Source organism: Puma concolor, chromosome D2, assembly GCF_028749965.1.
Source record: "Puma concolor isolate L17-30 chromosome D2, mPumCon1.1.hap2, whole genome shotgun sequence".
Taxonomy (NCBI): domain Eukaryota; kingdom Metazoa; phylum Chordata; class Mammalia; order Carnivora; family Felidae; genus Puma; species Puma concolor.
The window spans coordinates 55,761,405-55,786,667 of NC_141677.1; the positions used below are offsets into that span (position 1 = coordinate 55,761,405).

General features: G+C 47.0%; 1 protein-coding gene across 50 annotated transcripts in view; it reads right to left on the minus strand.

Moving 5' to 3' along the window:
• Window positions 1-25,263, minus strand: part of SORBS1 (sorbin and SH3 domain containing 1) — a 231,558-nt gene that overhangs the window by 26,659 nt on the left and 179,636 nt on the right. For 47 of the 50 annotated variants that reach the window (XM_086680446.1, XM_086680442.1, XM_086680476.1 and 44 more), the window contains 5 exons: window positions 21,899-21,948; window positions 12,411-12,583; window positions 9,629-9,714; window positions 6,373-6,540; window positions 2,554-2,600 (listed from right to left, as the gene is read on the minus strand). In XM_086680446.1, coding sequence (XP_086536572.1) covers window positions 2,554-2,600; window positions 6,373-6,540; window positions 9,629-9,714; window positions 12,411-12,583; window positions 21,899-21,948 — 524 coding nt within the window. Of the gene's footprint in view, window positions 1-2,553; window positions 2,601-6,372; window positions 6,541-9,628; window positions 9,715-10,385; window positions 11,862-12,410; window positions 12,584-21,898; window positions 21,949-25,263 lie in introns of all 50 variants that reach the window. The other 3 variants (XM_086680478.1, XM_086680451.1, XM_086680479.1) reach the window with 2 other exon arrangements.

Here is a 25,263-nt window from a genome sequence, read left to right on the forward strand (position 1 = left end):
TCAGAGAAGTCCTGTGGGTAAGAAACCTGTTTAACTTCATTGAGTTGAGCACTCCTACAGAACACTTTTTCAAGTAACATACTGTGGAGAAAAGTAGAACCCAGTGATTAAAGATGTTTAGAAGACTCAAGTCAATGGATCTGTCACTTGCTCTTCTATTTTTTTTTATTTTTTTAATGTTTGTTTTTGAGAGAGAGAGAAAGAGAGAGAGAGACGCAGAGAGAGAGGGCAACAGAGGATCTGAAGCAGACTCTGTGTTGACAGCAGCGAGCCTGATGCGGGGTTTGAACTCACGAACTGTGAGATCATGACCTGAGCCAAAGTCGGATGCTTAACCGACTGAGACACCCAGGTGGCCCCTGTCATTTACTCTTTTAAAAAAAAGTTTTGTATGACTTCACTCATATGAGGACTTTAAGAGACAAAACAGATGAACATAAGGGAAGGGAAACAAAAATCATATAAAAACAGGGAGGGGGACAAAACAGAAGAGACTCATAAATATGGAAAACAAACTGAGGGTTCTCCAGGGAGAACAACCCCTGCAGGGGCTGTGGGAGGGGGGATGGGCTAAATGGGTAAGGGGCACTAAGGAATCTACTCCTGAAATCATTGGTGCACTATATGCTAACTAATTTGGATGTAAATTAAAAAGAAAAAAAAGTTTTGTTAACTGTTCTAGGAGTGAACTTGGTGTGATAATAGCACCGAGTCAGGAGGAAGGAGCCCTCTCTCCAGCATTAGCAATACTGATAAATAGTGACAATTCTGTCTCCATCAGCCCTCTTCCTCTCTTCTGACAAGGTCGCTCTGAGGACAAAATTGTTCTAAGACATTTTAATGAAATCTACACAAATATAATCATCACAATACCATTCAAAGATTATGTGGGTCTCGCTCAATTCAAAGAAAAAAGGGGAAAAGGTATTGCTTGATTAAACTAAAAATCAATTTATATACCTCTGTTATCTTCTCTCTGGTTAAAAAGAAGGGGCAGGGGAGATGCTGACTTTTGCTACATTCTGCAAAATGTTTTATTTTATTTTTTTTTATTTAAAAAAAATTTTTTTTTCAACTTTTATTTATTTTTTTGGGGACAGAGAGAGACAGAGCATGAATGGGGGAGGGGCAGAGAGAGAGGGAGACACAGAATCGGAAACAGGCTCCAGGCTCTGAGCCATCAGCCCAGAGCCTGACGCGGGGCTCGAACTCACGGACCGCGAGATCGTGACCTGGCTGAAGTCGGACGCTTAACCGACTGCGCCACCCAGGCGCCCCTGCAAAATGTTTTATAAGCATTGCCTCAGCTGCCCCGCGAGAGTGGCATTTTTATGCCCATTTTATAAATGAAGAAATTTGAGGTGGAGCTTGGTGACCCTGTTCATGGTCACAGAGACAGTAAGTGGCACAGTCATGACTTACGCACGGGGCTTCCTGACTCTAGAGCCCATCTTCCCAGCACACTAGGCTGCCACTTCTCATGAGCCGATAAGCTAAAGGACTAGAGTAATTACAAGCAAACCCAACACAGCAGATTCGTACGTAGGTCCGGGAACTGTGGCCTGGTCACGTTTAGTGTTAGAAGATCAGAATTATGGTTGCGTGGGCTCTGCATGGCATTTCCCAGCGTCCAGTGATGGAGAACTCTCCCTCTCATCACTGAGGATGGAGACGTGGGGCCTCTATCAGCAGGACGATGGGATGGCTGCTGGTATTGCCACCAGTGGAAACTCATGGCCCATTTTAACCCATAATTAGATAGGAACTGAGTAAGTTCCTCGTGGAATCCAGTCTTTAGTAGCATTTGCCAAATTTCATTCCATGGAGATAGAAAGGCTTCCTGGTCATGTGAATTTAGGTAACACTGGGTTAAATGAGCTCATCAGGTTTCTTCATTGAAAGCCTTCTAGAGCTATTACTACGCCAATAGCAAAGTCTCTGGGGAGAAAGGGGCATGGGAGATATGGAAGCAGTGGTTCCCGGATTCATTTCTAGCATGGAATACTCTTTTCAAGAAATATTTTACACAGCTAGCACTTTGAGGAACATACTTAGAGAAATGTTGGTTTTCTGTGTGTTCCCATAAGCTTTGAATGTCGTAAGATGTTGTAGCAAAACCGAAAAAAAGTTATCTTCCTAGAAACTGGTTCTGGTTCTTCCAGAGAAAGAGTGGGTCAGATTTGGCCTCCGCTTCATCAAGGAAACTGAATCCCTGTATAGGAGGCAGCAGGGTGGCATGCATATGGTGGTAGGAGCCCAGGCTACCTGGGTTTGAATCCCTTGCCTCTAGCACTGACCAGCTGGGGCGAGTTCCTTACCCTCACAGCCTCTTGGTTTCTCCATTACTATAAGGGGGTAATAATAGCACCAACCCCAGAGGGTTCTGGTGAGGGCTGAATCAGTTAACATATGTAACTTGAATAGTCTTTGGCACGTAGTAAACTCTATAAATTACTGTTTTGAATCATTGGTGTTTTTCCTCTATCTCTTCTCTACAAGTGAGCTGTGTTTCAAAGAGGCAGTTAAAAATAACAACAAAGTGGTGGTACTTACTTTAGGGTCTGAGCTTTAAAGTCAAATTTGGCTCTGGCAGGTCTCATCTAAACACAAGAAACAGTCACAATTTAAAATCACAATTTATGCACAATGGAAAGGACACATTTTCATAAGTTTCCAGAAAGCAAAGCAGAAAAATTCACTCTAACTAGTTCATTCTGGTGTAGAAATCTGGGCCAAATTCCACTTATCTGACCTCAGTAGAACATTAGATGAATGTTTGATCAACTATGTCATGCATGAGAATCTCCCCAAGGAGGGCCAGATTTGGGGAAGAGATGCTTTGAAAAGTCCCATAGCTGAAGTGCTGTTTCCCCAAAGCTGACCATGACTATTAAAAACAACAACAACAACAACAGCCACACACACACACACACACACACACACACACACCACTCAGAAGTCCTCAGACATTCCTTATCTACTGTCTCCATCTTTGGGGGACATACTCTATTTATCTGACTTAAAATTATGATTTGCAAGTGGATGAAACCCTGATTCACCTCTCATGTCATCTTTGACTCGATATATTACTCATGTTCTGTGAGATCACCTCAAAAGCCAGACAGAGCAAGCCTTGAGTTCATTCTCTTTCTCCAAGGCTTCCCTCCCTTTTGGGTATTCCTCTCCCTCTGGATCCCCCAGGCCTGGAAGTCCTCCTCAGATTCCAGTTCCTCAAGTCTGTCGCTAAGTCACGCCAGCCCTCCCTCCAAAACCACGTTCAGGTCTGACCTCTAGTTCCTACACGTACAAAGCTTCCTTTGACTTTGTGTTCTTTACGCTTCCATCTACGGTCACTCAAGAGCACAAATAACATTCTCAAATATTTCCGTCTGTCACTTTCTTGCTTTGAAGTTGGCTGAGCCTCTCAAGTGTCCCTCAGATCAACTCTCAATTCCTAACGTGGTAAGTTAAGGTCTTCCCCAATTTCGCACACTTCCTCTTCAATATTAGAGGACAAAGTGGGGGTGGGGGGTGGGAAATGGGAGACTCAGTGAGGAACATGAAATGGTATTTAAAAGCTCCATCAAGCTTAGGGTTAGGTCCGAAACCCCTCAGTGATATGTCCCTTATGTGAAGGCCCCCAAAGCTGGGATCTTGTAGGAATTTTCTTTAGGGTAATGAATTCCCCACAGGAATTTATTTTTGCATTTTCACGTCGATGTTTCTATCTGTTCACATATATAGTAGAGGTCAACTAAACGACTACTTTATAATCAATGCCACACAATTTCAGTGCCCGAATTTGTATCTGTCTGTGACCAAAGAGCACAATTTAATAGTTGCAAGCAAATAAGAAAGATGTGGAATGAATGATAAATGACAAGTTCGCAAAAGAAGGCCAGATGACCAACACTGTAAGGACAAAAATTTCAGGGATTCCAATTAAAAAACAAAAACAAAAAACAAACGTGGTGGTTACCCCAGGACAGCCAGCTGTAGAGCTGTGTGAACTTTAAAAAATGTATACCAAATAGCACCATATTCACACTTTGAGTGGCAACTGAGTTCAGGCAAAATGATATCACCTGTTGGTTAAACTGAGTTCTACAGGTGTGCAATTTACTACTTAATTTGTAAACTGGCTTAGGCCAATACTGGGGATTGGTGAAAACAAAAAAAATTTTTGCCCTTTCAACAGCATCCACACATTACTCCAGGTTGAGAAACACTGATTCCATTGAACTGCTAAGAAGTGTCATGAGTCATTGTTGCCTATACAGAGCATCATCGCCCTGTTTATCTGTCTCTGTCTCCCTGAGGCCTAATCCATCCCTCCCTCTCTCGGCTTGCACAACGTTGTCACTTGCTACAACAGACACAACTGCCAGGAGGATGCCTCTTCCACTACACTCCCAGCTTCCCAAGGACACAGCCTGAGTCCTATTTCTGCCTCTGCACAGGGTCTCGCACAGAATTGGTGGTCACTCGGGTTCTCCTCAGTGGGGCTGATGTCCATCTACACAGCCCTGTGCACCCGGGACTTGCTGGTCCCTATTTTCCCGTGTCTGTCAGTCAACATCTAGGGTAGTGATTCTCGGGGCGTGGTCCCTAAACTGGCATCATCAGCATCACCTGGGAACTGGTTAGAAATGCAATCCTTGGGGCCCACCCTAGAATTAGAACCTTTGCGGATGGGCCCCTAGGAGATTCTGATGAGCGCTCAAGTTTGACAATCACTGCTCTGGAAGGGAGGCAGAGTGGGTTAGGCAGTTGGCCTGCTTCTTTCCGTGGTTGTGCTGCCCCAGCTGCATTTTCACGTGCCTGTATTACCTACACCTGTAACCATGCAGCCCTCTGGTGCCTTCCAGGTTCCCCTCCTCTCCATCACTTGCAAGCAGGTGGGCCTGTGAATGCGGATAATCTGTCACCAGAGGCTTCGGAACAGGGTGGTTTTGAGGAGCTGGAATACTGGGGAGCTGTCTCTCCCTGGCGTCCGAGTGACTCCTGCCAACTTCTGCCTCTTCCTTGTTACATTTTCTTTTTCTCCGTCACCTTAGAGCCTCCTTTCCCCTTCCCTGCTCTCCTTCCTTCATTCTGGTTCTTTTCTTTGTCACAGAAACCTTCCACTTCTTTGAAAAACAAAACAAAAACCATTTGATGAATAGCCAGTGCCTCTGTCACTCAAAAGGCAGAAATGTGAATATTAATCTATTACATCTAAAGATTATAAAACTATGTATGCTTTGGTGTCACTCGCTCAGTTCCCTGCCTCCCAAGCCCCAGACACACACACTTCCCCAAAAGGAGCTAATCCTTAGGGAGCCACTGAGGGCTACCTGGCAAAACATACCCTGACACAAGACACAGCATTTGGCCAGCATAAGAATTTCAACATGTTGTCGGGGTGCCTGGGTGGCTCAGTTGGTTGAGCCTGACTTTGGCTCAGGTCATGATCTCACGGTTTGTGAGTTCGAGTTCCATATCGGGCTCTCTGCTGTCAGCACAGAGCCCGTTTCGGATCTTCTGCCCCGCCCCCCGCTACTTGCACTCTGTCTCAAAAATAAACAAAACATTAAAAAATTATTAAAAAAAATAATTTCAACATGTTGATCTTAGTGCAGGAGGCCAAGGCCCAGATAAAATCACTTCAAAGGTTTATGCTTTCTTTGTGCCTTTTGTAATATTAAGTTTTATAATCTCAGCTGAGAAATGTCAAAATTAAGGGAACAAACGCAATGTCTCTCAGAAGGCTCTCTCACTCTGTGTGGGCTTGTCCTAACTGCAAAACTCTTTGGGTTTCAAAGTTTTTCAGTGAGGCTGTAGCACTGCTAAACACCCTTTACAATTAATTCATCAGTTAATACTGAGCGGCAATTTCATTCTCTGAGATTTCGGGACCTGTGTAAATGGCGTAAGTAACACAACGCTTGCTAACTTTTGTAGTAAGTTTCACAACACCATCTCTTCAAAGAAGACTCATAACTGACCACACTGCAGTTACTAATGCACACGCACTAAAATATAGTTTCTAGGCAGAATGCACAGGCAGCACAGTGTCATGATAAAATGCAGGATGTAGAGGACTGGGTTCACGAAGGCAGGCGACGCTCTAAGGCATGCAGTGGGGGGCGGGGGGGGGGGTGTGTGTGCCAGCGGATCCCGGTCCCACAGCCAGGCATGCTTGAACATACAGAGCAAGGACATAATGGGACTCATGTCCATGACCAGCCGCAGAAGAGCCAAAGCAAGCCTATGGGGGAGCCAGGATGACAGATGCCGTTTGGAGAACTAATTTGGCCTACAGAAGGCGATGCTGAGGGGAGGCAAGCATCGCTTTGGGTCAAGCAGCAGACTGAGGCGACCAAAACAGACCTCTGACCCAGATTTCCTTTTTGCCGTATCGTCTATATTGAGGAGGTCCCCAAAGCGCTCATTAGTGATAAACTGATGGTGCGTCGGAATGACGCCCGTGTGGCGACGAGCTGCAATATCGGCCTCTTCTTGCTCACGCTTAAGTCGTCTCTGGTCCGCTAAAAGTTTCTGCCATGAAATTGCATAAAATGGGCAGTGAATCATCTGGTCCAGGGTATTGGAAAACTGCCAACGACACAACTGAGGAGACAGGTGCTGGATCAATAGGGAGGAAGTTCTGAGGGGCAGGCGTCAGACGGGCTTTATGGCCACAACTACAACATCCTTGGTGTAACCACACTCCACGTGCCCTGTGTAGTAGGGAGACAGCACTGCACGGGAAACATGGGGAGCACTAGGACATGGGGGAAGGACGAGTTCCAGACAGTTACACTGCTTGGAAAACCATCCTCTGGCTCAGCCAAAAGCCTCCTGTCCCCAGTACATGGCAACAAAGCCCAGGTCCCCCAGGGGGAGGTGCCCGGAGCATTCACAGGCATGCTGGGCTGGAGGTGGGGGGCTGGGAGTGCGAGCCTCACCTCGTTTAGGCAGTGATGAGTTCCCAGTGTATTCCCTTGGTGGGGCCAGGGCTGGCTGATTCCTGCTACCCAAATCTGGGCCCTTACAATGCAGGACCTACGACAACTAGGTCATTTTTGTGCTTCCTTAGTCTGTTATTCTAATATGCTCTGTAGAGATGCCCACTTCAGAAAATACGGCACCCCTTATCGGCTGGCCAACGCTTCCTCCGGGCACAATTTTTAGGAGGCCTTTGCATGTGAACTAAAGCTATTTATGTGACTGGCAGACAACATCAATTACTTTCTTACTGTACTTTTTACTTAACTGTTCTTCATTAGGTGAAGTGAAGCTGAGTTTAAAGGAGTGATGTAGAATATAAACATAGAAGATGAAGAATAAGGGTACCTGGGTTTAGAAGAAATACACTCTCCTCAGTTAAGGAAATGGTCATCTATTTCTATTTTTAAAGGCTTTTTCAAATAATTCAACAATGTTGCATTTTACCAAATGTTCTCATTTCGTATTGAAAATTCTCTGGAATAGAATTTTAATGTGTTTTCTTATTCCCTACCAGTTGCACATTCCTGGGATTAACATTCCTTATAGAAAGGCATTAATTAGAAATGGTCATTCTTAGCATTTTCGTAAGACATTAGTCATCTTCCACCAGGCAATTAAATGCCTCAAGGGATATCCAGCCCCAAAGGATGGTGGGCCTGATTTATCCATTTTTCTCTAGGGTCTGCAAATAATCAAGTAACAACTCATTAAATGGCTGTGGGATGTCCAGCGCTCAGATAAGTTGTTGTAAAGATTAAATGAGAAAACACGTGAGAAAGTGCTTTGCAAAGCCCGGTGCTGTCAAAAATGGACCGGCCCAGGAATCTGGAGCCCTGGTTTCCAGCTGTGCCTCTTGTGTCAGTTAACTTGCTACGTGACCTTGGGCAAGTCTCTACCCCACTGGAGTCCTTTCCTGGCTAAAACAAGGGCTTGGCCAGAGGACTACTAATATCCCTTCTAGGACTGACATGTTCTCACTTTCAGAAATGCCACTATCATCAATATTAGGAATAAAGCATTCGCACAGAAAAACGTCAAGACTGACACTCCATTAGCTGGAAGTGTGAGTTGTTTCTGTATCAATGGTAATGGACCGAGGTTTGAGGCTGCCACGTCCCTGGTGCTTGGGCCACGGTTACATAAAATCAGTGAAAGTGGACAGCAATGGAGCAAAGCTCCCAACCCAGTGCTTGAGTCTGACCTCAACAAATCCATCATTCCCACAGATTAACCACAGAAGGCAAATACCGTGAATAAAGACACGACATTCTTAAGGATTTGTGAGCCAGCCTTATTCAGCAAGCAAGCTGGTCACCTCGTGAACGCACCTTATAACAATTGGTAAACCGACTGAGTAAAATATGCCCCCCATGTGGCAGGCACGATTCTATTCACAAAGCTTTCCATGTTGGATACTAGTGTTTATACTAATAAAATGGAATGTCGCCTTCTTTCACTTTACATAGGTGGGACCCTTGTATCTCAGTGACAGTGACTAGAAATGAAACAGTGGCCTGACGGACACTCACTGTAAGTCTGTACATCAAATGATTCCTTGTTTTCTCCCCCCTGGACAGGTGTAAATATCTTCATGAATATGGTGTTATGCCTGGAGAAGGGGAGCACTATGGTCTTTTTGTCTCAGCAGCAATGACTATCATCATCCAGGACCCCCTCCCTTCAAGGTCAGCCTTACCTTAAATCCTTAAGGAAAACCCGCCTTAACTCTGAAACCGCTCAGCAAAACAGAAAATAGGAAAAGGGCTTCAGACGTTACGGGGAAGGGGCCAGAGTTGTACACACGTGAACACTGTCCCCTACTGCCACCAGGTTCAAAGCCATTCTTCCACTTCTTAACTCGATACAGGAAAATGGTCATCGGAGATGGTTTAATCTACAGGACCCTTTCCCCTGGGCATGCAAAGGCCAGAAGGCATGCCTTATAACACCACTTTATCACAAAAGAAGCTTGGGATTTTTGCCCATTTAGCCGATATGCAGAACCACCTCTTCCGAAATCCTTTCCCTGCCTTGTCAGTCATTCCACTGCAGTACAGACATTTCAGCAGCTGCGAGAAGATGTGTGCATCCTGAATTTCTTGGGGGGGGGGGTTCCCAACATTTACTAGGGTATCTCTCCTCCTCCTGAGTTAAAGGCAACGTCGTCAAATTGTTTTATAAAATGTATCATGGTGGTTATTATTTCTGTTTCCTCTTTCTCCTGCTGCACCCTTCCCAGTATGAGTTGTGCTTTGTGCCAAAGAGGGGTGGGCAGTATGGGAAAACACGTGGGTGGGTTTCCCTAGAGAATACCAAAGCGGGTATGGGGAGGGGATGAGAGGAGTGGACCCCAGATCCCCTCATGCAGTGGTAGGCAGCCTCTTTCTGAACCTCTCCTGCAGGGGCGCTAGTGAGACTTGGCATTTCGAACCTAGTGCCTGCGGCGAAATAAGTCCTACTTTTTGGAGAAGCGGAACAATTGAGCTTAGGTCACATAAACACCCATTTGTTAAAATGCCAATTTTTGCTTCCCATTGCTAGGTCAGGTCACCTCTGTGACAGATGACTAGAATGTTTGCTTCCTTCCTATTTTTTATCTGCATAAGAGCTAAGAGATTTTAGAGATAGCATTTACCTCTTTATCATCATGGCGCCTTCGAATAAATTCTTCCGTGGATTCCAAATAATCAGCAGGTATAAAATGTCTTGGTGATTCTGAATCTTCAAAACAACAAAGTAGAATTAAAACAGGCAAAGATTTAGTGGGAAACCAGACTGGGATAAGATTTTACCTTTCATCCGTTATAAATACCAAGTTTTTACAATCATGGATTATTGACCAATAATCAAATTCTGAAGGACAAGAAAAACCAAATTCCTTCCCCCTCAGCCCCACTTTTTGGATTTCCTTGTAAACTAGCTCAATACAAAGAAAATGAATCAGAAGGCAAAAAGTGAGCAGAGAGAGGACCTTCTTTGAAAAGTGTCCCTACTAAGAGGCGTGCAGGACCTTACAGGGACACACCATACACTCACACACACACAGGGCCACTGAGAGAGGCTGCCTCTCAAAAAACCGCAGGGGGACTGAGGATTGGTGTGAACTGCAAGGGGTTCAAGAGCTCACATGGACGAATTTCTCAGATGAGCTAAACGGCCAATTTTTCTTTCGAAACAGAGTTTGGTGGTTAGTCTAAATGACATGGGGGGGGGGGGGGCTTTGTTTTTAAAGAAGTGCAGCCACTACGAGCCATGATTAATTGCCAAGCAAAACAAACAGAAAACAAAGGACAGACCAGAAAATGAGCACCAAGGGCACACGGGAGGAGGGGACAAAGCAAGCAAAGTGGAGAGACGGGTGAGGGGAGACTGGGCAAATACACAAAGGCCACCTCCAAGGGATGTTCCCAGTTCACTTTGTGGGTTGTTGTTCCTGTCCAGGCCATGGTCTGAGGACGGCATGGAGTTGCCATTATTAAAGGCCCTCAGGCAGTCCTCTGGGACCACAGGTCTTCCCTGAGGGGGCTCCAAGATCCGGCTCAGCCTTGCCATGGTGTGTCGGGAAGACAGGCGTTTGGGAACCGAGGGCTTCCCCCTAGAGGGGGTCTCGTCCTGATGGGGCTGGCTGGGGAAGTCTGGCTTCTGGCCTGCCAGAGGGGCTGAGAAGTCACCAGAGGGAGGCTGCCTGGGGTGGTACTGGAGGGGCTTTTTCAACCGGAAAGGGAGGGGGCTCATTAGGTAGATGTTCCTGAGGAGTGTGCTCCTGTCCCCTCTGAGATCTGGGCGCCAGTCAGGCTGCCTGGAGGTCTGCTGCTGCTCGTGCTTCCGGATGGTGGTGAAGCGGGTATACGAGGCCGGGCAGGTGCCCTTGCACTTGGTGAGGCGGTGCTTGGGGAAGTCTCCGTGGACACTGCCGCTGCTGCCCTCTCGGCTGTCGCTGGAGACGTTTGAACAGTGGTCGAGCTCGTCAGAGCAGGCAGAGAGGGGCTCAGAAGGCACGAGGCCCCTGAAGCCCAAGGTGGGCTCGGCCATATTGCCACACGTCGGGGAGGCATAGAGCCCCCCGGGGTTCATCCCGTCCATCTCCCTGGGACGGAGCTTGGTTGACTCCAGGAGGGACTCAGCTGAGCGGGCCGAGATAAGGCCCCTCCGGGACAGTACAGGCGTGGGGGACTTGCTCAGCCTCCCGGACAGGTCCAGGGATGGCATGGACCGGGACCGCTGGATCAGCTGCTCAAAAGCTGTGATGCGGGAGGAGACAGTGTGCTTGGGGATGTGCTCTGAGCCCTCCTGGCTGGGGCCCAGCTCACCCCTGGCCAATGTCAGGCTGCTCCTTTCAAAGTGAGAGGCAAGATCTCGCACGCTCGAGGAGGAGATGGAACCCAGGAAGAGGCCAGCTCGGTTGATCTGGTGCATGTCCCGATAGAACATAGTGAACTGCAACCCGGCCCTTCTGGAGAGAGGGCAGGGCCTCCTGGCGCTGGTGCCACACTCCTGCAGGCTCACGGTGCTGCTCGACTTGCTGTCCCAGTCCCGCCGGGAGCGCGTGAGCAGGTTCTCGATGCTCCCGCCCACTCGGAGGGGGAGACCTCTTTTGGAATCATTCAAAGACAGTGAAACACAAAGGTTCTCACAGCTCTGAGCCTTTTCTGCTGGCAGTAAGACGCTCTTCTGTTCCTGCAAAAGAGCGCTGGGAGCAGAGAGCCTGGGTTTGAATTTAGAGGGAAGGATTTCCGAAATGCAGGCTTTCGCAGCGGACAGGGGTTTCTTGTGCTTACACAAGGGGCCTAACGCATTGCTAGCGCTAACCGTTCGGCTAGGAACTGAAGATGAAGAAATCATGTGAGCATTCCCACCTTTACGATCCACTGGAAAGCATGCAGAATAAAATAAACAGACCCATTAGGTTAAAGCTGAAAGCCGCTTAAAAAAAAAAAAAAAAAGAGGTCACATGCTCATTTGTCATAAGGGTTTTGTGTGTTTTTTTGTTTTTTGTTTTTTGTTTTTTTTAGTTTCCAGTCGATGTCCGGAAGCAAAATAATCTGTGCTGCAAAGCAGGTGCAAAGATGCAACGGAAAACGGCCACCCTGCTGGAGTTATGGGAGCTAAGGCTTAGCTCCGTTCTCAGAAAAGGGAATCAGAACAAGAGAGAGAGAGAGAGAGATGCTTTAGGGAGAGCAAGGTTGGGGTTCAAAGGAAGGGAAACCACTAATACCAGAAAGAAAAATGGCCGGTGAGAAACTAGGGGAGGGGACTAAGAGGCCTCCAAGGCCTGGAAATGGACCTGCGCAGGCAAAGGATATCCTCGTAGCTGGAAGTCACCCACTGCCGACATCCTGATAACGGGCGTGGATGGGTGACAGACACCCAGATAACCGTGCGGATGAGCCAGAGCCCTGCAGGCTTCCCCCAGTTACCTTTAGTGGAGGCCGAGCTGGAGGGTCGCTTGAGCCCACTCAGACCCTGGAGAGGGATGTCTCCACCTTCCAGGACGCTTTTATAGATCTGCCTCTCATTCTCCAAACTAGCAAGATCCCCGGGAGCCCCATCGGATTCCCTCTTCACTGCATGGAAGTTGGAAGAATATATACTAAAGACAGTGGAATTTTAAGAGAGAGAAAAAAAAGAATGGAAGTTAGAATTTTTAACATTTTTCTAAAAAGCACATTACCACCTGAGGGCAAGAATCACACTTCTTGGCATCCTGATCAAGCACTGTCCTTTCTAAAGGGCAGTCTTACTTAGAGCTCTTCAGACAACACAAGCCCAAGGGTGCCCCTGAATGCTCAGGAATCGTGCTGGAACAGCAAAGTGCTCTAACTGAAATGATGGCATTTGGGGGCATCCCAGTGGCTCACTGGGTTGAGTGGCCGACTTAGGCTCGGGTCATGATCTCACAGTTTGTGAGTTTGAGCCCCTTGTTGGTCTCTGTGTTGGCAGCTCAGAGCCTGGAACCTGCTTCAGATTCTGTGTCTCCCTCTCTCTCTCTGCCCCTTCCCCATTCAAGTTCTCTGTCCTGTGTCTCTCAAAAAAAATACGTGTTAAAAAACAAAGGAAAAGGAAAGAAAAGAAATGACGGCATCTGTGCTTCAAAAGAGTAACTCTGAGAAACTCTGGGGAGGGAGGGCTGGGAGAAGGGCAGGGTGGGTGCTGGGGGACAAGATGGCACAGCTGAAGACATGAGCGGAGCCTCCTCTGACATGTTGCCAGCCAAAGTTGGTGACTTCAAGTTCACCACTTGGATTATTTCTCTGGGTTATTCTTCACAAGCACTTTGGCTGATGGAGCACTGAAGTCAATAATTATCCTGGGTCTCCAGGAAAACCGCACCAAAGGGGAACCTGGGATTCTATATGCCATTACTATCCCAGCCACATTTTGCACCAGCTTCTTTCAAAATTTGTAGTCAGAACCTTTTGAAATATAATAGGAGTATAAACTCTTGCTCATTTGCATCTTCTGTTTATTTTTATCTTGTTGAAATTCTAGGTATTTTTGCAAGTTACCACAAATCCTTTTAGGAATGAGGTGGGGTACAGAAAAAATTAAGAGCACTTACTCACTGAGCCCTTCCCTTCCCCTAATCCTTGTTTTCTACGCCCTCACCCACTGACACACGGAGACACACATATACACTCACTCAGATAGTGAATGACCTCCTTCCCACAAAGTACTCAGGCTTCTGCTAGGCTGCTTTTTAGTCCTACTGAATTCGGTTTACTAGTATCCGTATGGATTTTTTAGCTCTGAAGATGGAATTGCTTGTCCCAATATTTTATGATGAATATTATCAAGTGTATAGAAAAATGTAAGGAATTATATAGTGAACCCTCGTATCTTCTGGACCCCCAGATTCTACACAGAACACTGGACTGCATTTGCTTATCACATACCTATCCATCTCTTTCCCTCTACCCATCCATCGATGATGGGATTATTCTTACATACGACACAGCCTCTGGGTCCCCGTGGTCACAGATAATGACAACGATGACTCTACACAACGTGGTGAGAGTTGTGTATGGGGGAGGCTTGACGGTCATTCTGTCTTTAATCCTCACAAACAATCCAACTTTTCCCATTTTTGGATGGGGTAAGGAGGCACTGAGAGATCAGCACTTGTCCAAGCAGCCACCATCTGTGCAATGGCAGCGCTGGAACTTGAGCCTTGTCGTTGGGCACCACATGGCACCCTCAGCTGTACTTTTGTACATAACATTTCCCTACAACCGAGGAGGCAGTGCCTTCCAAGAGCCCAGGCTTGCACAGCACAGGAGTCCTGAGGATGCTTGAGCTCCGTGTCACTGTCAAGTGTCACCTGCCATGAATGTACCCCTGGGACAAGTGGCCCTGGAGCCCAGGAGTCAGAAATGGAAAAGAGGTGGAGACTCTGGTAGAATAGGCCATGTCTGCACCTCAGGGTACATAAGTTCCGCTGAGCAATCCCATTGCTTCTAGCACTGGTGACATCCCTCATGGTAGCCACCACTTCCTAGCTCCTTACCATGTGCCCACCACTGGCTTCCAGAGCTTTCCATGCTCTATTTCAGAAGACTGCCCAGGGGAGTCAGGATTCTCCGAGGTCCTTCTCCTCACTCTCTCTGGCCCCATGTCAGGGGATCAAATGCTTTTCCCCCTTTTCTCAGCCAAGACAGGAGAACATTACTGAACACTTAAGGGGAAAGAAAATCAACTCTCAAAGCTGAGAACTTAAAAGCGTGCGAGTGAACTGGGTCTACAGAGCAGCCTCCAGGGTGTGTCTCCAAGAGAAGAAACCTCTGGAAGGGGCATGATACAACAAATCTCTTTCTCCCAGGCTGTGCCCTTACTGGCAGGGGGCCCGCGAGCGGGTCCATGAATACACTCAATAAATAATATTTGTTGAATGAGTATGAGGTCAAATTCTCTGATGGTAAAATTGGTACGTGTGATCTGATTAAGGATTTGCTTTGATTTATGCAATCATGTTTTTAGAAATTCTTTCACAAGTATAAGAATTTCATCACATCTACTTAGGCTCCTGGCTCCTGACATCAGGGACCATGGAGTCATCAGAATGGTGGCAACAGTAAGACTGCAGGGACTTGGCACGGCCCAGGCCTAGGCTGGCTGTCCTTACGGGCACCCTGGTCCCTGATTGGAGGTGCCCACTCCCACCCCCGGAGACAGAGGCATGGCTCTGCCAGGCTCAGAGGCCTGGGGACAAGGGCTGCCACCCACACAGCTTCTGGCTCTCCTGTTTCTACCTGCAGGGGTGCTCAATAGTGTCCCAACCCTCCTCCCCACCCTCTGATTGACACGGCGTCAACTCCAGTTAGAGGGCAGGACGACCCATAAAGGTGACTTACCAGCTGGTGGCACTATGTGCCACTTTATTTATTTATTTATTTTTTTTCAACATGTATTTATTTTTGGGACAGAGAGAGACAGAGCATGAACGGGGGAGGGGCAGAGAGAGAGGGAGACACAGAATCGGAAACAGGCTCCAGGCTCTGAGCCATCAGCCCAGAGCCCGACGCGGGGCTCGAACTCACGGACCGTGAGATCGTGACCTGGCTGAAGTCGGACGCTTAACCGACTGCGCCACCCAGGCGCCCCTGTGCCACTTTAAATAAATGCAAGCTCATCTAAGTTACAGGCTTTAATTAATTAATTAGCTAATTAATTAATTAATGAGAGAGGGTACAAGCGAGCAAGGGGCAGAGAGATGGGGGGAGAAAGACAGACAAGCGGGGCTCACCTGAACTGGGGTTTGAGCTCACCTGATGCAGGGCTCCAGCTCACCAGATGCGAGACTCGAGCTCACAAACAGTGAGATCGTGACCTGAGCCAAAGTCAAATGCTTAACAACTGGGCCACCCAGGAGCCCAAACTACTGGCTTTAACTTTGAATTTCATAATTAAACATAAATCTGCCCCTTATCTCAATTTCCCTTTTAGAGCCTACCCTCTTTTTGGTTGCAGTTTCTGACTTTTCCTTTAGCTGTGGTGACGGGACAGTCTCTTAAGCCCTGCTGGCCTTGGTTTGGGGTTCACAGACCTCCCTCAGCACTGGGGAGGGACTGAAGGAGGTTTCTACCCTGCTGTCCTCTGAAGTGCCTCAGCCTCGGTCAGAATTTCCAACACGGTCTTCTCCAGGTCTGCCCAGCTTCATCTTGGTCATCACTCTGCCATGACTTCATACCTCTCAGCCTCACTACTTGTCAGAAATCCCCTCCTGCCTGCAGCCACTCTACTTTCTGGCTTCATTCCATCCATTATCACCATTTTGTCCTGCTTCCCCACCAGAATGACAAACCAGCAACTCAGGAAACCTCTCAGAATGGATTTGCTATAGCTAATTGTTTTCTTTCTGATACCAAAGCCAACATGCTTTTTCCAGATGTGTAAAATTTCCCAACTGGGGTCTCCTATAAGTTCTGGAACAATGCTTTAAAATGTAAGCTGTCCATCAGATCTCCTAATTATTGGAAAGACAGACATCATTTGTCCCATTGCACCAAAGGGAAACTGAGGGCCAGAGTGGTGAAGGCAATTGTTGAGGGTCACAGAGTTGTTGGGTCTTTACTGTGTTCAAAGAGATCAGAGAGGATGAGAAAAGCCCGGACTGATGAGAAAGGCCCAATCAGCATTGGCAGCTACCGACCACATAACAAAACAAGCCAAGTTCAGCACTGGAGCTCAGCTCTCAGCAGCTTGGGCTGAGCCAGTTTTCAGTTCAAAGAGAGCAGCAGGCCAGGAGGAGACAGGCCAGACAATTCGCACTCTGGCTAAGATGCAAAGGGGGCTGAGTTTCAAGGGGATTCAACGAAAACACTCGCTGGAAGAATAAAGTGAGAGAATGGAGTAATCCTCTTAGGGCCAACTACTTGCAACTGTATGACCAGGTGGGCTCTGGGGGACCCCAGCCTGACTCCAGTAGGCAATGTGCAGCAGCTAAGGCTAACCTGCTGGGAAGCAAGCTGTTTCTCAAGTTCTTTCACCTGTAAAACTGTTAAGTATGGTAAGACTGTCCAAGAAATCCACCGTCAAACCTGTTACCATATAGACCTTTCTTCTGAGCTCCAGACACATACATTGAACTGCCTTCTGGAGAGTTCCACCTGGGTGTTCCTCAGGCATCTTAACCCTACATGCTCCAAACCAAGCCCAGCTTTGTTCTTCTGTCTCCTCTCGCCCAAGTCAAAAAGCCCAGGGAATCAACCCCTTTCTCCCTCTCCTTGCTCCCCAAATCTAACCAGTTACCAAGTCCTGCTTCCTCCCTGTCCTACACAGCTCACTTCAGTCCCTTCCCTTGACCTCCCTGGCCACCGCCTCACCACCACCACTTCTGCCTCCTCCGCCCTGACTCCCTCCAGTCATCTCTGCAAATCATTGTCAATGATATTTCTAGAAAAGCTCTCAGTAGTTCATTCCACTGCTCATTTTATACACTCAAGTATTTCTTGAGCATCTATTAAGTGTGAATCACTCTTCCAGGTGGAGCTTCAACAGGGAACAAAACAGGCGACAAATTCCAGCCTCATGGAATTCACTGTTCAGAACCATTTGTTGTTTTTAGCAAGAAAAAAAAAAAAAAAAGCAACTTTTTAACTGTGGCTTTGGAGGAGGAAGTCTAGAAAATCTTTAGCCTTTGTACTGCATGAAAAAAATTACCTTTTATATTTACAGTACATGATTGTTACTCTTTCTGGGTCCCAGCACTGCGTTTACCACACCAGATTCTAATTGTGATTTACAAGCCTGTGTCCCCATCACACTCTGAGCCCCTTGAGGGCAGGCAGTTCATCTTACTAATCTTTGCATGCCCAGTGCCTAGCACTGCTTTTCAATAAATACCAGTGGAGTAAATGATTCTATAAAACTAAATGCTTACATGCAGATTTCTGAAACATTTTCAAGGCCCAGGAGAGTTTCATATAGTTCTTCAGGTGAAAATTTGTGTTTTGATCTTAGGTTAAAAGAAAGTGTTTTCTGAGGAAAAAGCAGCGTGCTCTTGAGTGCCACTTGCTGGCCAAATAGAGAAAGCTCTTTAGCTAAGCAAAAAATGAATTAGTGCTAAAGAATTAGTGCTAATCCATGTCAACGATGAGGGGCGCCTGGGTGGCTCAGTCAGTTGAGCATCCAACTTTGGCTCAGGTCATGATCTCACAGTTTGTGGGTTCAAGCCCTGCATCAAGCTCTGTGCTGCCAGTTCAGAGCCCGCAGCCTGCTTGTGATTCTGTGTCTCTCTGCCCCTCCCCGCTCGTGCGCGCGCCCCACTTGTGTGCGCATGTGAGCGCGCGCGCGCGCTCTCTCTCTCTCTCAAATAAAAAGAGAAATGACAATGATGAAAATCATTAGATCTTAAGTCAGGGCTGACTTAAGATCTGATAACTCTAGGGAAATAAAATACAAAATTGGACATTGTGATTGCAAGCATAAAAAATATATTTTTGGGGGTGCCTGGGTGGCTCAGTTGGTTTAGGCATCTGACTTCATCTCGGGTCATGATCTCATGGTTCATGGGTTAGAGCCCCATGTTGGCCTCTATGCTGACAGCTCAGAGCCTGGAGCCTGCTTCAGATTCTGTGTCTTCCTCTCTCTCTGCCCCTCCCCACCCTCAAAAATAAAATAAAACAAACAAATATATATATATTTTTTGAAAGTAAGGACTGGTAGTTATACTGGGATATTGGGGCTATGGGTGAATTTCTTCCTCTCTGTATGCACATTCTTTTAACACTGTGATATGTAGTCATGTTAATTAATAGAATTCTAAACTGTCCAAGATATGATAAGAACGTAGATTTCAAACAACATCATCACTTCTCTAGTGACTCATTCTATCTATCAATCTAGAATTTTTTTTTTTTTTTTAATCCCAATGTTTTTGAACCTGAGCTGTCCTGTGACTCCTCCTTCAATCTTTGGGGTTAAGTCAAGTCTTGCCAATGTTTCTTTCAACACGTCCTTCCTAACTATCCAGTCAGAGGGGCCAGATTCAGTCTGCAAAAGTTGCTGACCTCAGTGCTGAGCAAGTTGGATGCTAGTTAATAAAGACTCCCAGGCACATTCATTGATTCAGCAAACATTTGCTGTGCACTTCCCCGAGTGTCAGGCAGTGTGCTGAGGCTGGCTCCCCACCAATTCCAAATACAGAAAAACCTTACTCATTTGAAACAAACTGGAAGGAAACCTAGCCTGACTTATTGAAAAATCCCCAACTGGTAGGATAGCAGGAAGATAAAACTCACGTATTCCTGCCAAGTAGTTCATGAGAGCCAGACTATGGCTGAAACAGAGGTCTTTGGAGACCTATCTCAGTGACATAAATAAGAGTGCTTGATAAATGAACACAGCAAATATCTTTAGGTACACAAACACTCAGAACGTCTGAAAGCGATGTGCTCTTTTAAGCAGTTGCGTTAGCCCTCTTCAATCCTGCTAACACGGTATTACAAATAGTTGCCTACGTTGTTTTTTTAATCCCTCAGAACCAGTCAATTGTAGCTTGCTTTCTGTGAATTTACTGCCCAGTTCTGAGTCAGTACGGTGCAGATGAGAGTTTACGGCCAACATCATCCACTCTCCTAGAACTTCATTATTCCTCTTCTGGCTATAGCTCGGCCGGGTACCAGCTGTGGAATTGTGGGCATCACATGGCCTTATGTGCTTGTTTCCTCGCCTATAAAATGGGCATCAAAAATAACACTTGACCCTGGAATGGTGAAAGGACTAAGTGAGGGAATGTACATAAGATGTTAACCATACGGCCTGGCTCATAGTACATGTTCAATTAAGTCACTAAAATTATTTCATTCAAGACCTGTGCTCCTAACTTTGACAGCTGTGGGCACTGCTTTTTCTTCTGAAAACTTTTACTTACTATTTATTTTATTAAGTTATTATATTGATTGATTGTACCCTAGGGGGCCCAAACCTGAATACTTTTAATCCTTTAACCTCCTTCATTCATTTGCCACTTTGCCTTTTCAGCTACCAACATCCTTCTGGGTATGTGTTTTGCCCACAAACTACTAAGGGACTGTATCTTATGCTCTTATTTTAACACTAATCATCGTGCGTTAGATCCAGTAAGAATTCACCCATTAACTAAGGCACATTGACAATTTATTCACCCGTCCACCAGAAGCAGCCTCTTCTGTGCCGTGTACTCTGGGGAGATGGGGAAAGGAAAGGAGGTTTGGGGGGGGGAGTCCAGGCAGAAGGGTTAACACTGGGCAATCCTGAAAACAGTAGGGGCAGGGAGACATCTGGAGCAATCAGCCCAGCAATCACTGGGCTGTGTCAAGACTGTCAAGGGGACAAATAGGTGGCCCCAGGGACCAAGGAGAGTTTGCAGGGAGCTGTGGCCTCGAAGACGCCCTTTACCTGCAGGTAGCCTAAGGTCATCTGGTGGATGTCACCTCTGAAAGAACATCTCTGGGGACCTAGACAGCCTGGGACTTGTCATCCTTGCAGCCGAAGGCACAGCCCAACTAGCTTCTTAATGATAGTGAGCCTCAGAGCCCCGAGTGGAGGGAGCTCAGGAAGGGGGTCCCGACACCATATCTGAGCTCTGAGGTCTATCGCACTGCTGGTCTGATGACCAAACCCGCATTAGGTGTGACAGACTTTATGCCTGGACTTTTCCAAGAAAGCAGGTAACTTCCCTTCTAGCTGCTGTCCTAATGTAGCTTCTCAATATCTTATGCTCTGGGGTAAATTTAATCATAATCATTAACCCGTATTTATAGGGAAAAAATGAACAGAATGGATCTAACCAGAGATTTGGTGACTATACTAAAAGAATTAAGATTTTTTCCCAATTTTCCACTGAAATACCCTAAGCCCAGCTGATTGATTTTCAAATGAAACTACTCTTGTAGCATGCCTTCTTTGGCAAGGGAGGTAGGACATTCATTCCCAAGTGACCACAACATATGCCAGAAATTCCATGGACTCAGCTTTCAGATTAAGCCAGGCTTCTATTTGCAGAGGTGAACTTTGCTCACCGTGGGGTTTACCTGATGCCAATGGAACAGGTACCAGTTGTGCCTTTTCTCATCATATTTCAAAGAATGAGATGTGGATACGATGGCGACGAGAAGCAGCTCCCACCACAAGCTCCCAAATGCACTGGGTGCATCAGGTACTATGGAGATGCGGTCCTTGCCCTCAGGGAGCTGATAATTTATCAACAGATAAATTATCTTGTGTTCTTAACACAAGAGCATGATTCAGGTATTCAGCAACAGAACAAGGGCCCTAAGAGGTGTCAACATTGGGGACAGGGAGGCTCCAGGCCGATTTGTACCAGCTCAGTGCTTGCCATGTGCCGTGTAGGTGAGGGGTAGGGGACGGCACTGGAACGTGTCAGCCGTGTGGCAAGTAATCTGGCACAGGGTTCAGGATGGTCTAGGGAGGCGGAAAGGAGACTGGCGGCTACTCCGTGGAGTGGAGTGTGCACGCATCACCCAGGCAGAATCTGGACTGGTGTGAGGAAATAAATCCACATCTCGCAAGTTAGCCCCCTCTTGGCTCCACCTTTCCCCATGAGAGGTGCTGCCCGAGGACCCAACTCCCCGCCCCTTCCCCTTTATATCCAGTGTGGCCCGTCTCAGTCACACACCCCAACCAACAACCAGCAAATGAGTGAACTTTGATTCCAAACTCAGACAGACTCACACCCTAAAGGCAAAGATGCCCCTATAGGAAAAAGCTTACAAAAATACTACAAGTCATCACAAAATTAATTTAGAAGAGGAAGAGAAAACAGAAAAATAATTTGAAGAACATTATCAAATTGCTGCTTATCACCAAAGCCACTAGACTGATGCCAACAAAACACCTGGGTCCAAAACATAGCCTCTTCCCATTTCTGACATCAATACAGTAAGCCATGTAAATGGTGGCAACTTACTATCCAGGAAGCTCTGAAGAAATTTCTGGAGTGGGGCTGACCGTCGAGCTCTGTAAAGGTCAAAAAAAAAAAAAAAAAGAATGTAGATCATTTATTTTACCTCAGATACTCCAAGCCAAGGGGAAAGAGAGCGGCCCCTTTCCTTTCCCAATGTAGCCAACCAAGGACCTTTGGGAGATGGGGAGCTTGGCCAGAAAGGTCTAGGTGCTGTAAGCTTTCTGGGCCAGCGGGCACTCTCGCTCTCTGTGTGCGCTGGAAGATGGCCCCCTGGTTTATGCTTAAATATAGATCTGCAGAGCATAGCCCACCATTTGGCCAACATGCATTAGTGACGAGGACAACACAGCCTTCACCGGCTTATCCCCAGCCCTCAGAGCCCCTGGCCAAGCCCACCAGAGAGAGACTCCTTCATGCACCCAATGCCACATCCAGAGAGAGGATCACCTGACATCTTAGGTACAGAAAGTACAAAAATGCATTTGAAAAGACCACACTGTATTTAGATCATTTGTTCACCACTGCAGGTTTAGAATGTGGAAATGGGGGAGAAATGCAGTTTCACAAAACCCATGAATGACCACTTCAGTCTGAGTGGGGGAGCATTTTATAAAATTACAGGCCACTACCCAATAGAAAGAAAACAACCAAGAGCTACATGCAGAGAAAAGGCAACATAATTACATAGTTGAGGGTTTCTGTTGTCTTGGAGGAAAAAAGGCAAAGGGCTCAATTTATTTTTTAAAAATAATGTGATAGTTGAATAAATTGATGAAAAAGTTAACTTTTAAAGATACTCCTAACCCCAATGGTGATTATTTCAAGGGAAATATCCTATCTGGAGGGAAGGAGAGAAACACCAGGATAAACAAAGGGAAGAGTGACCAAGAGGGAGGAGAAGACTGGACAGGAAGCAACCTTCATCAGGGCTCACCCGCCTGGTCCTCTGCCTGCCGAACACCCACCCTCACCTGCTGGGTCCTTTCACTTGGGAGGACACCTCTGCCCCAGGATGAGAACACTGCCCTCCCCCACCCCAGCTGCCCGTCCTTACTCCTCAGAGAAGGTGCGGCTCTTACCTCCACGTTCATCCTTCCAGCCCTCCTGCCCATCTCCCACCTTGGCACCTGTCCCATTCTGGGTGTTCATCCACTTTGAGGATGATGCCCTGGTCTCCATCTTGGAAAAACTTTTGCGTGACCTTGTGGAGCCCTCTGGGAACATATTCCTTCCTTCCTTCCTTCCTTCCTTCCTTCCTTCCTTCCTTCCTTCCACAATCGCATATTTTCAATCAGTGCTGTACCCCTGGGGGACCCCCGGACTCTTCTCCACTCTGGCTCCCAGCAACTACTCATCCAGCAACCTCCCAAGATTTTTTTAGAAACCTCCAGTTTATCAAGTCCATTGACCTTTCCTCAGTCTTCTTTTGCTGACCTCTCTGGAGCACTGGGTAGTTATACTTTCTTCAACTTCTCTGAACTGTTCACCCTCTGACTCTCCCCTTCTTCTCCTGTCCCATGTCATCCAACATCCCAGGGGGTAGCTGTTGTTCTCTCATCCTTTCCGTTCACATGAGTCTCCTTCCATCTTTCATCTGCTCCCAGGGCTTCGCCCATCACTCTCTTCAGGTGGCTCCAATTGACTTTATAAGCCCCTGCCTCTTTTAGGACACCTTGTCTTAGATTTCCAGCTGCCTACTGGATATTCCCTACATGATACCCAACCAATGCTTCAAAAATAAATCACGTAAAACTAACTCCATCTTACCACTGCGCTGATTTTCTCCCCATCAATCTTAGGTGATGTATGAAGGTCCTCACCCCTCTGGCTTCCTAGCCAAAACCCTAGAGTTGCCTCTGTCCCCATCCATCCCCCAATTCTTTGTTCTACACACCAGTTAAAATGTCCTGTTGCAACTTCCTCTGTGAGTGCTGTCACATCCACCCCTCACCTCCCTTCATGCTGGTGGAGTGGGGGCCCTCACCCTTCCATGCTGGGACCCCTGCGGTAGCCTCCATGCCTTCTGCACCTCCAACTGGGGGTTCTCCCTTCAACTTCACCTCTCTAGAGTGAGGACACAGACTTTCCAAAAACAATTCCAGAATCACAACATTGGTCTGTAGACAAAATCATCCCCTTAGCCATATTTTCTGAGCCCCTGTAATCCAGGGTCAACCCTCTTTCCCATACCTACCTTCCACTACTACTGAGTTTTCCATTACAGCTGAATTTTCTACTTTATTCCTTGCATACATGCTAAATGTGTTCACTTCTGTGCTCTTGACCATGCCTCACATGGATGCCCCTTATTTCTACTATGTACCTAGGTTGCACCCATCCTTTAAGATCCTGGCTAACTCCTTGGAGAAGTCTTCCACAAGGTCAGTTTCTCCTGGCACTCAGAGCCCATACCGTTCTTTTAGTTCTTCGCAGGCACTGCTGTGCTTTATTGGAGAGCCTTATGCATGAGTGGGACTAAGCTGTCATGTTTCTGAAGGCAAGGTTCACACATCAGACCCTTCTCTGTGCCCACCTTGCCTGGGTAGTGGTCCATGTACTGGAAGCCGTCTAACTTCAGGGAGGCCTCAGCGAGTTCAGTAATTCTCCAGCTGCCTTCCCTCCTTGTATGTATAATAGAACCGCTCTTATTAGACTATTTTGAAAAGTGACCCCTGATTTGTTTTAGAACTTGGAATCTTCATGCTCCCGTCCCGCCCCAGAGCACTCTAGGACTTACCTGAGGTTCTCACTCTCAAACTAGCTCAGACCTTCCATCCCACAGAGGCTACAACCGGTTCCAGTCTCCACCCTGGCTGGAAACCCCCCACCCCCTTCTCCCTGCTCCATGATATATCTGCCTTGATTGTGTGCACTGTGGCTCACCTTTGTGCCTCACCCAAGTTCTGAAGAGGGGCCTGGGTGCACTCACCCTTTTGTGATTCTGGATTCCCGAACCCCAGCTCAGGATCTGCTTTCAGTTCTTCAGCTTCTGACCTTATTTCAGCCTGCCTTGGCTGCTGCCATAATCCCGTGGGCTCCCTACTCCTTCCCTGGCTTAGGGTCTGGCACTCACAAGACTTCATAACCCAAGTCTCTCAAGACCCTCCTTGTCTTAGTTCTGCTTAAACAGAACACGACCCACAGCATTTCCCACTTTTCCTGTCATGGTCTGTGGACCTTTCTAGCCTCTCCAGCAGTGACTGCATTCCTTCTTTATTTTCTGTAAAGATACCCTTTCCTTGTAACAGTCCTTGTTATTTTGTCAGGGACCCCTGGGGGTGGTTGTCCAAATAGTTGGTATGTTTCTTCCCTTGGCAACCCATTTACCTTGGACTCTCTCTCTCTCTCTCTCTGACATATCCTTTAAT